This window comes from Amphiura filiformis, chromosome 4, assembly GCF_039555335.1.
Source record: "Amphiura filiformis chromosome 4, Afil_fr2py, whole genome shotgun sequence".
In the NCBI taxonomy this organism is placed as follows: domain Eukaryota; kingdom Metazoa; phylum Echinodermata; class Ophiuroidea; order Amphilepidida; family Amphiuridae; genus Amphiura; species Amphiura filiformis.
Window position 1 is genome coordinate 79,321,744 of NC_092631.1, and position 12,348 is coordinate 79,334,091.

A 12,348-nucleotide genomic window follows, 5' to 3' on the forward strand; every position below is an offset into this window, starting at 1 on the left:
TTAAATAAGGTCCGCTATCTCTAAGGTTCGCTATCTCTAAGGTTCGCTATCTCTAAGGTTCGCTATCACTAATTTCAAATAAGGTTCGCTATCTCTAATTTTAAATAAGGTTCGCTATCTCTAATTTTAAATAAGGTTCGCTATCTCTAATTTTAAATAAGGTTCGCTATCTCTAATTTCAAATAAGGTTCGCTATAGCGGTCCTTATTTAAAATTAGAGATAGCGGACCTTATTTGAAATTAGAGATAGCGGACCTTATTTAAAATTAGAGATAGTGGAACTTATTTAAGATTAGTGATAACGAACCTTAGGTATAGCGAACCTTAATCGAAATTAGTGATAACGAACCTTAGAGATAGCGAACCTTAATTAATTAGGGATAGCGAACCTGAAACAAAATTAGTGATAGCGAACCTTAGGTATAGCGGACCTTTATTGGAATTAGTGATAACGAACCTTAGAGATAGCGAACCTTCAATAAATTAGTGTTAGCGGACCTTATTCAAAATTAGTGATAGCGAACCTTATTTTAAATTAGTGATAGCGAACCTTATTTATAATTAGTGATATCGAACCTTAGAACTAGCGAACCTTATTCTAAATTAGTGATATCGAACCTTAGAAGTAGCGGACGCTTTTTTAGGTATAGCGAACCCTTTCTCTATTAGAGATAGCGGGATTCTGATCTCCATAGACTTTACACGTTAGTGATAGCGAACCTTAGAGATAGCGAACCTTAGAGATAGCGGACCTTAGAGATAGCGGGATGTCACCGTGAGAAATGCCAATGTGTTCTAACATTGATTGATGTGGAGAGAGGAAGGGTAAATCATTGTTGTAGTCTAGATGCCATGTTTGCTCCCAAACACGGAATTTCGATAGAGTGTGCCAAGCCGGGGTGCCAAGTGTTCCAAGTACTTTTTTTTAAGATTGTAGATATTTAAGAGAAACGAATGTTGACATCCCGGTACGCGGGTTGACATCAACTCAATTACGAATGAGTCTTTAAGTGCCTAAAATGGCATAAAATGATGACACCTTTTCCATCCTTCTCTAATATTCATCTCCATAGACTTTACTTAAATGAAAAGGCCCATTAAAAAGAACCCATTCAAGTTTGTAATAAAATTTGTACAAAATGCTAGAACATTATATAAATTATGCCATATACTCCAGTTTTCGAGAGGGGGGCTATACAAATTATTTCTATGTTGTATGTGACTGGTGTGTATGGTCTGTAAGAAAGTCCATCTGAAACATAGTTGAATCTGAAAGGGGAGACCAAAAATAGGATGTAAAAATTTATTTTTTATGGTGCAAATTGCAGATACGACGTTCGTACACTAGCATGACGATTTACAATAATTTTGTATGTGTGTGATTCTAAATATCAATAAATCCAGAGCTCTGTAAAGATATGAGTTTTTTTTTTTTTGGTGGGGTTAATTGCAGTGCCTTTTGTAATTATGCAATCCATTATTATTATCCATTATTATGCCATTATTTTATGAAGGTAAAATGAGCTGCTTTACTATTTTAAGGACATTAAAAGCCCATTCAGTGATTTGCTCATCCGGACGATCGTAAAATTCATCAAAATTCAGATTTTGGTACCTTGTCATAGTCTCATAGATGTGCTAACCTGCTAATGGTTCAGCCGAAAGCCGTGTATTTAAGACAAAATAATGCATTTGACATGAATCTGTAACTTATATACTGACAGTATATAAATTAGAAGATGATTATGGGATGGAAGATGTCAAGAATAGAATATTAGAATTCATAGCTGTCAGTCAGCTTAAGAAGAGCACTCAAGGCAAAATTTTGTGTTTCTATGGCCCACCAGGTGTTGGAAAAACCAGTATTGCTAGATCCATAGCCAGAGCCCTGAACAGAGAGTATATAAATTAGCTACATATATTTTAATGTGGCTTCAACTTTGTCAATACTGCTGTTTTCTTTGTTTTTGCCAAATTTTTCATTTTAAAAACACCAAATGACAATTTGAATGACTTATCCTTCATTTTTAAACAATTTAATTTTTTTTACACTTTCGCTAGGATCACTGAATGGGCCTTTAATTTTATTAATAAACTTTAGGCGGAAGTCACATATGCAAAACATTGTGTTCATGTATATAGCTTTAAAACAACAAAGTAGAATGATTTGAACCCTGGTTTGACCAAATTTTCCTTTTGAACGAGCAGGTCATGCCAAATTCAACAAGGCATGAAAAATGCATTGAAAATCACCAACTTACGCTTACGTGGCGTAGCAGCGTTCAATACCAATACTAGGGTGTTTTACCTGTTCTTATTTGGTAATCATTTTTGGTACTCAAAATGGCTGGTGCATTGAATATCGTTTTCTTTCTCATTGGTTTATTGTCGGCTACATTATGTCTTATGGCCTGTATGTGGTGGTCATTTCCAAAGCAACCATTTAAGAGTTACATGGAGATCTTATTTTGGGGCGTTCCGCTTGGTAAGTTAATGCTTTGAATTGTTTTGATAGTTATTTTGGTGACCATTTCTATTAATGTGTTGTCGGAACTTGTCCAACTAGAAGTCGTTAATGTAGGGGTCCTATATTTCTTGATGTAGCTTGCATATTTACTATCATTTTATAATTTAGTGCACATAATTCTTGTCATTATCGTCATTATTTAAAATTTTACTGTTCTTTCCTACTTGCCAAGGGATTTGACCCCTTAAGTTTAGACGAGGTATTGTTGGTCCATGCAGCCACAAAATTGATTTGCATTATCTAAATAAATATACTATTAAAAAATAACACTTTGAAGTTTGGCAAAAGTTCATTCTACAAATTATATACTTTGAAAACTTTATTGTTGTTGATGAGTTATGTACGTTTTACAAAAGTGTTGTTGTTTCAGCAGCCCTCTTTACAACATAATTCAAGAACCGGGACCTATAAAATTAAATCTGTGATATTTGAATTCTAACACACTCGCTATGAATTGATCAATGCAATTTTTGCCAAAGCTCACTACCATTCGCAAGATGCTGTGATTACTGAACTACCAAATCACAACAGTTTAAAATAGTTGCTAACGTTAAGTCGTAAGGATAAACTTCACAATGACAAGAAGCTGAGGTTAATCATGTTAATAGACCTATATTTAAGTGTGTGTATGTGTAGGGAGGGGTGTAAGGGTGGGATGGGAGGGTGGGGTGTGTTCGTGTTGACATCCCATACGAAACAAGGAGGTAAGTGTTTATACACACCTACAATTCGAGGAGGTTAGACGTGAAAAGCAGTAATTCGAGGAGCTCCTCAAAATGGAGAACCATAAGGGAGGGGGGGGGGTAGTACGTCTTTTTTTTGCATTTGTGCCTCCACTTAGTTTCTTTCCTCACATTACTCACCATATTCCTGTGATATGTTTTGTATATACACACACTTGCTTTTTCCGTCACCTCGTTTTGTTTGTAAGTCTTATGTGCCGTAAAAATGAAGGAGAGGTGTAGGGGTGCGTGTAGGGTGTGTGTGATGTGGGTGCCCTATTACTAAGGGGTATATATGTTGTTTGTTACATGTTCTACTAATTTGATGAGCATTTGGAATTTCATGATGCAAAATGTAGATAACATTACTATTGTATTTCAGTGAATAGATTTATCAGGTTTGTAAATCAAATCAAGTAGTAATTTTTGTTTGGCAAAACCAGTAAGTTTTTACTTACTAATATTTCGTCCATCTCGTCGGAGGACTTCATCAGATGTGAGCATCTGATCCACTCTCCCGGGAAACTGGAAGTAAGACCCGGTTTTGGGTAGTCTTACTTCCAGTCTTCAAAAGTGGGTCAAAACCTCATCAAACCCTCAAAAAAATCCTGGTCCACCCCAAAGACAAAAGAGACAAGCTAAAAATAGGCAATTGTATTTATGAGATTGGCTGCCAAAATTGCGATCTCACTTATGTTGGCGAAACCTCACGTCTGTTTGGGATAAGACTTGCGGAGCACAAAGCGAAAGTAAAGAAAGCCAACGAGAAAAAGTTTACTCGGTCAGAACGTAGGGCATCCGAGCAAGAACAAACAAAGTCAGCCATATCGGATCATGTCGCAAGGGCAAATCATGTAGTCAATTGGGATGACTCCAAGATACTGGGCAAGGAGCATGTCAAAAAGTCAAGAGAAGTACGAGAAGCGATGGAGATTAGAAAGAGGGGGACCAAGACCATGAATAGATAGGAAGGCACTTATTTCCTAAGTCACGTATTTGACCCACTTTTGAAGACTGGAAGTAAGACTACCCAAAACCGGAAGCCAGTTTCCCGGGAGAGTGGATCAGATGCTCACATCTGATGAAGTCCTTCGACGAGATGGACGAAATATTAGTAAGTAAAAACTTACTGGTTTTGCCAAACAAAAATTACTACTTGGTTACTATTGTATATTTTTGAATAGATTTTACCACTTTTTATTTGTCATAAAATTATAGGATTATTCTGCGCAACCAATGGCCTCATAGCGGCTGTCTCCCTGCACATCTCGTCATTCCAGATTTCTAAGTACCACACTTTCAGTGTTGTCATTACTCAGTACATATTCAGTCGAATGCAATGGTTAATGTCAGGTCGTGGAAAAGGTCAAATGGAAGGGTTTTGGCGGGAACCACAACAGGAACAAGATCGCCTGTTGATTGACCAAATCAAGAATGATGCTAATACGGATTACGGCAAGGTGAGCTTCAGCTTAGATATTTTTAGCCTTTTAGGTATGCTCTCTGGACAACTCATGCATGGCAGTCTATTACTGAATTGTCTTTAGATTCTGACAGATATGTAAATTATGTGACCAAAATATATATGGCCAGTAGAATCGGTATATGGATTTGTTAGGTTTGTAAAGTTATTGAGCATGGGTATTATAAACAACAGTGGTCCCAATTTGGTATCTTGAGGCACGCCAGCATTGATCAGTTTCACACCTGAGTGGATTACATTGAAGTTCAATCGTCCGTGAGAACACAGAATTAATTGAGAAACTAACCTCAATACTTCGACACACGTCATTATCAGGAGAACTTATCATAAGGATTCATCATTTCTAATTATTTGTTTTCTAGGTACACCATTTTAATGAGATCAAGTCAATGGATGATTTCCGTCGCCGCCATCCAATCACTCGATATGACCACTACAGAGAATATCTGGAGAAAATAGCAAAAGGACAGGCAAATGTTATGACCAAAGAAACCCTCAAAAGATTTGGCGTAACATCTGGTACTACTGATCAGTCCAAGATCATCCCGATGATGCCATCACGTGCCAGTATTGCGTTGACGAGCGGAATGGCTCTTAATTCTATAGTAAGCAAAAACTTCCGCAAATTTAGTCCTCTTCAGAAATGGATGACGACATACACAGCACCCAGGCCACTGTGGACTACAACTGGTATACTGGTTGGTCCTATGAACATGTATACTGAACAGCAAAAGCGGTTTATTGGCATCTATAATTCTCCATTAGCTTCGTTTTGCATTCTTAATGATTTTGCATCAACATACATCCACCTGCTTTACAGTTTAAGAGACCCTTCCGTTGCTGTCTGGATAACATCTTTCACCAGTCAAGTCAAGAAAGCCATGATGCTACTGGAAGGCCATTGGCAAGCATTACTCAATGATATGTCACTAGGAACGCTAAATAAAGACTTGCCAATACCTCCAGAGGTTCGCGTAGATTTGGAGCCGTCGTTGGTTCCCGAGCATGCCAGAGCGACTGAGCTTAAAGAAGAATTCGAGAAAGGATTTGATGGGATAATTGCACGTATATGGCCACAATTGTCTCACATTGTAGCTGTGGACATTGAAGACTACAAAGAGGAACTTGAACAGACATATGCCAAAGGTATACTCTAATTAATCCGATAATTGCTTTTTGCTAATCATATATCAACTATAAATTAGTCAAATTTCCTATCGCTAGTTACACAAATTTCCTATCACATTAGTTATACAATTTCAAAGTCATGTTCCAGCAGGTTGTTTATAGCGAAATTAAAGCGATAATTACTTAACTGGGTAAGTCCTATAAACTTTAAAGGCACATAATGAAACAACAGATGTGGAAATGAGAATTGTATAGATAAAAGGTATAGTCCTACTATATAGTTCATGGCATATTGCATGACCCAGGAGCCCATTGCAAGACTATCCTTGCCTTCAAGATGAAATAAACCTACTCACGTTACTGTCTGACCATAGAGTGGCCTGCTGTCTGCTGTTTTCCTGGGAAATAAGCATTTCCAATTTGGTCCTTTAAACTATACCCCAATGTAGAACTAGCTAAGCGACCCATTTCATTCAAAAGTATAGGAAATGCTCTCTGAAGTTTCGAAACAATGAGACAATTAAACATTTCACTTTAAACATAATAATTAATAACATGATAAATCAAATACTGGAACTTACTTTTTGCAACTTTGCGACGTTGCGACTAAGAACATTCACTCATTTAATAACATGTTTATGATGTTACTGTACCCTGTTATTTCCGCTAGGTATTCCTATCTACAGTGCGGCTTACACTGCTACTGAGGCTGAGCTTGGTTTAAATCTCTGGCCTAAAATGAAACAAGCTAGATATGTCCTTCTACCGAACAGCGTCGTATTTGAGTTCATCCCTGAAGAAAACATGTAAGTGTTGCATTAGGATCTGGGGCAATAGAAGCTGTTTCAGATGTCATCTCTTCTTTTGTGAACAGGTGTATTGATGAACCAGGTGCCCTGTTTAATTCTTGGTATATTGACGTAGAATTTATTTAATCAAAGTTTCTGCTCGGGTTTCTGCTGAAGTCAATCCCAACAAGAGCCCCATCAATTTGCTTTTACCACTTCTTGGAATGCTGTTGTACAAACCTTTCATGTTGGAGTATGTTAGTGTATTGATATAGGTATTTTTAATATAAGTACGATGTGTTTCAACGCAAAATACTAATATCAAGCAAATCGAGTTTACTTTACTATAATCAGAATTACCTGAATCTTTCTGATGATTATTTTTTTCAAATGAAATTATAAATGAAATACAATATGTAGGATATGTACAAGCACGTGTCGTGTCATGCAAATGTGTTACTGTAAAAGAAACTAGTATCATTGAAAGTGACAGTGTATTTACCCAACAGAATTTTTACCAGGTGTTTTAAAAGTGTATGTGCAACTATACGTAAGGTTAAGAGCCTGGTTAAAGTAAAAAAAAGTCTGGTAAAATTTTGACCGAGTGTTTGACTTTAGTCATGTCAGACTAAACACTTAACTTTTAAATTAAATAATTTTGTATTAAAGTGTAAAATTCAAGTAGCACAGGAAATCGTTATTAAAAAGATTTTATTTGTTTAGTGATACAGCAGTGTTTGCCTAATGACGCAAGATCACATTGGCTTTCATAAAATTCAAGTATTTTTTTGTTTGAGTTAATAGTTTTGTCCTTAAGAAGTCAGAGATAACTTTTATAAAAGTTATCAGTTTTATTCTTGTCCGACGACGTAACCTTCAATTTGTCACCTAAATACATGAACCTGTCGTAGAAGTTGCTCGAGCTACATGGATTTTGCAATTTATCCTAGAAATTCACTTTTATACCTTATATGTTATTTTGTTTAATGTGTTGACAGCGTAGAAGAGCAGCCAAAGACATTCCTTTTACACGAAGTAGAGAAGGATGAATGTTACGAGATAGTGATAACCCAAAGTGGTGGGTTGTGCAGATATCGGCTGGGTGATGTGGTCAAGGTTGTAGACTTTCATTTGCATACACCTGTTGTGGAATTACAATACAGGTAAATAATGAATATTCATTTTGATAGATTCCAACAACATCAACATTGTACATTTATTTCATTATTAAAAAGAAAGCATTGTTTATGGGTAACTTACCTTTATATCTTGGGCAATGTCTCTGAGATGAACGGTTGCTGAAGCTCAGATTACCACATAATGCCAAAAATGTAATCAATTAGTAAAGTAAAGAAGTATATTTTATAGCCTTTTTCAAAATTAAGAAGTGTTCATCTTGTTTGTAGCTAAACCATGTGTGTATGTAGGGACATTTTAGCTGTGTAGTCTGAAGCTATGTTCAAATGTTTTATCCAAATCACGCCTGATTCCTAGCTTTTTTTAAACAAAAAATCATTCTTCCCTTTAATAAATCGACATCTTTTTTCTGCTAAAGTGCAGCCCTGACTCTATTAGCTGATAATAGTTCTTGATTAATTCTATTAATGTTCCTTGTTGTTTTAGGACTGAACAGGTGCTGAATCTTTCCAATGAAAAGATGACAGAAATGGACGTAAAATCATCCCTAAGGGAAACTCTCAACCAATGGAATGATGTCAAACTGGAACACTGGGCATGCGCAGAAAGCAGTCTCCTTGCTGAAGATTTGAAACCACCACAAGAAGAAGAAAAACCAGGAGAAGAAAAACAAGGAGAAGATGAGCAGGAGGAACCGAAAGAACCAAAAGAACCTCAAAAAGAAATCAAACAGACAAGAGATGTAATAGGTGAGTTGATTGATCGCTCAACAGAAGTGCTATTGGGATTCCCAGTTTGCCAATTTGTGATCACTTCGCTTTTGGTCAATTTTATTGAATTTGTGACACCTGTAAAAAGACCTAAATAAAATAAATGTTCTTAGCTCTCAACTTGTTACAAAAATTTCAATCATTTGAAGAGAGCGTGGTGCAGTGTTTGAGTGACAATATTTGCTTGTGCAATATCTCGCGAGAAACTGTTCTAGGATTGGCACGCATAGATCGATATAGGATCGCAAAATCTTTGCAAATGTACAAAAAGCTCTAGTTGTCAAATTCTTAGTAAATTAAAGATCTCACTATAGATTTCTAGTCAAATTTCACGGCATGTCAAATCCCCATGACTCAATCCGTGTCAACTTTTGCACATGTCAAAGTTTGACATGAGTTTTGGTAAAATTTGACTAGAAATCTATAGTGATTTAGTGAGATCTTTTTTTCTACACTGTTAGAACACTGTTTTTTTTAAAAACCAAAACGGATTACTCGTTGGACCACACAATTGTTGGTTAAAATTGTAATCAACAAGTTTAAACTTTTTAACGCATTATCAGAAATTTAAACTTGTAAAGTTGTTGGTTAAAACTTTTAACCACCATTATTGTGTAATCCAATTGTTAACCCGTGTTCTAACAGTGTAGAAGAATTTAGTCAAAGTCAACTACATAGTTTTACGAGTGTACCACATTGCATCTCAAATTAATGATGTTACGTCATAAAAGGTGTATTTCTTTAGTTTATTTATGTATAGAACAAAATACACACATATTTATACTTCATTTATTAAATGTAAAAAAAGCATTTAAACGCTTGTTTTTGTGGTGGTCTTAAACTTGATTCTATCATGATTCTACGTACATATTTCGCCCTTTTGTCGTTTCTGACGAGTGACGTAAATTGGGATATTAAGGTTGAAAATTCGGAGTTTGCTTTAGATTTTATGCTTTGAAACCAAAATGATGTTTTATTTGACAAAGAATAGGCATGTGCTTATTTTGTATAAACTGTATGATTCCCATAATATTGAATGTGATTTTATTCTGGTTATGTTTCCTTTTTACGTACGATTTAATATTGAGCTTGCCATCTATATTTCAGGAAGGGATTTATCGGAGAAATTCTACCTTATATTCTTGGAGTTGTCGGGATCAGAAACAGAGATGAGTGAGAAACGCGTTCAAGAGGTAAGTAATGTGTCCCCTAGTATAACTCTTCTCTTGGACTATTTCAGTTGAAATCCATTACACCCCTTGTTGAAGACAAGACCTTAATCTTTCACACAGGGAGTGTGAATTTCAAATGGGGTTTGGGTATTATAAACTCCATTTGAAATCTACACTCCCTGTAAATTAAGGTCATGTCTTCCATAGGGGGTGTATGAGTTTTAACTGGAATCTCTGAGGCTTGTCATTGTCAAAAGCTGTTATAGGTATGATATGAGAAGAAATTTAAAGGAAAAATTGTCATTATAGTTTACGCATGTAATAACGGAATTTTTACCATCAGTTTCTGTAGACAGAGTGCATACATTTTATTTCAACTAAAAGTAATAAGACAATATAAGAAAATCAAATACTAGAGTCGAAATACTCACGCGGATAACGACTTGAAGATTATTTACCAATTTGAAGAGTTTAAACAATTTTAGATTAACATACGACATCTCAATCAGTCAATACTAACATAATTAAACTTTCATGATTTCGCTAGGAACCCTTTATTGTGCAAATTAAATTCTGCTGATTAATCCAAAACCAAATGGACTAGCGGGTTCTAAAATCTTGCCGAAAAGAGTCGGATCGTCATAAGAATCTTGCAGTGTTAAATTACAACTGATTGGTAATGTATATGCATAAACAGCAGTTAGGTAACACTGACGAATTAGATTTGATTAACCTCCCGCTTAAAGCTCTGCTATGGTTTGAAACAATACTCACATTCCAAATGCGGCATGCATAACCATGATAACCCGAACAGAAAACATGCTTTTGTCGGGTTATACAATTTGAAGATATACAGCGTTTTAATAACGTTCAAAAACATTTGTGAAAACTTGATGCAAAACATTGTAATATGATGTTATTTAATAATTTTGTTTTCAAACTTTGTGAAAAATATATTTTACAATAACATTTTGACAATGTTTTAAAAATGTTGTTGTATATCTTTTCATATGAAACATTTTAAAAAACGTTTTCATGACATTTAAATGTGAGCAATACCAAAACGTGTTTATAACACCTTTATAATGTTTTAAAAACGTTTGTGTATTTCTATGGGAGACGTGGAATCAGGACATATTAAGCCGTCAATATATAATTTACATAACGTTGATATCTTGTATGTCTTTCTAAGATGTCGTACGCTATAAATTACATGTCTAATTACGCATCACTTTGTTCTTGCTTGATGGGTTGTACTTTAGCCGAGAATTTTAGTAAACCAGATATTAATAATGCTTTAATTTAATCATTTTTTCAGCTGGATACTGGTTTGCAGCACCAATGTGAGCAGTATCGAGCGTGCAGAGAATCACAGGCTCTGGGTCTTCCACACGTGATAGTCGTCAAACCAGGAACATTCCAAAAGATGGAAGCTTACATCATAGTTCACACTGCTGCTTCATACAACCAATACAAGATACCAAGAAAGATATACAACCCTTATATATTGCGATTTATGGTGGATGGTGATATCCTGAACGTCAGGAAAATAAGTGTTTAGCCAGGCAAAACAAACATGTGTCCATGCATTCAAGTATGAACAATACAATACATAGGCTATTCACAAAGATGACCGATAAGAACATGAAGGAATAAAAAGAAGGAGCCAAGAAATAAAACATTGGAAAAAAAAACCTATCACAGAATTTTTTGTCAAAGTTTGGTTTCATGGTTTGTAGATATCAAAATAACTGCGGCCAGGATATTTGTTTATATATTTGTTTATCTATAATTATTACAGACTACAGTAAGCCAACGATTTAAGGTACCAGTTATGGTTACCCCTGTATATCCTAAACAACGACAAAATATATGTCCAATTTAAAACAAGCAGCCAATACCTGTACTCTTTAGCTCTTTAAGACCTTATTTGTTGAAATTGGTTGAGAATTTAAAAAAATAGTGATCTAAAATCTAAGAAAGAAACGAAATCCAAACTTGCTTTCTAAATCAATGAAAGCACGACGACACTTTATAGTTTTAACGTGATGGAAGCACGGCGCTAGATCTCTTGTTCGAAAACGCTTTGTGTACAAACCAATACGTCATGTAATGGAACAAACTACAACTTATGAATTTGTATCTCCCTTGGGTTATTGGATCGTCGTGCCTTTGTTTCTTGAACAATATCAACGAATGAGGTCTTATATTCGAGCTTTCAGGTGGCTGCTGGTTCCAATTATGACAAATCTCTCTTTATTTAGGATATACAGGGGTGAACATAACTGGTACCTTAATTCTTTGGCGTACTGTATATAAAAAGTATGTATGTGAGAGCATAGACCCTGGCGCTGGAAGATAATACTGTCACATTCATTTGGAATACAGTAAGACTGCCACTAAGAGTTCTGCGTGTTTGCATGTCAATTTGGGAGTTTATTAAAAAAATATTCATCAGGGGACTACTTTACACCTTGAAGATTTGACTGGGTACGGAATGCAAAACGTGCATTGGTTCTTGAAATATGTGTCGCTTTATGACGATGTTCCGTTTCGACAGTCATGATAAGTCAAGGACCACAACCTACAAAAGTGTAACTTGAATTTAAATTCTTTGTCTA

At 35.5% G+C, this 12,348-nt stretch overlaps 1 protein-coding gene across 1 annotated transcript; it reads left to right on the top strand.

Annotated features, from left to right (window-relative positions):
- The first annotated feature begins 2,249 nt into the window (after positions 1-2,249).
- Positions 2,250-11,677, top strand: LOC140151478 (uncharacterized). Its single transcript, XM_072173831.1, has 8 exons — positions 2,250-2,485; positions 4,468-4,709; positions 5,095-5,878; positions 6,531-6,666; positions 7,647-7,811; positions 8,272-8,534; positions 9,663-9,748; positions 11,046-11,677. The coding sequence occupies exons 1-8, from the start codon at positions 2,344-2,346 to the stop codon at positions 11,286-11,288; spliced, it is 2,061 nt and encodes a 686-aa protein (XP_072029932.1). The 5' UTR covers positions 2,250-2,343; the 3' UTR covers positions 11,289-11,677.
- The last annotated feature ends 671 nt before the right edge of the window (positions 11,678-12,348 follow it).

Coding starts and splice junctions, on each gene's coding strand:
- LOC140151478 (XM_072173831.1), top strand. CDS start 2,344: ATGGCTGGTGCATTGAATATCGTTTTCTTTCTCATTGGTTTATTGTCG. Junction 2,486..4,467: donor ATTTTGGGGCGTTCCGCTTG/GTAAGTTAATGC, acceptor ATAAAATTATAG/GATTATTCTGCGCAACCAAT. Junction 5,879..6,530: donor TGAACAGACATATGCCAAAG/GTATACTCTAAT, acceptor TATTTCCGCTAG/GTATTCCTATCTACAGTGCG.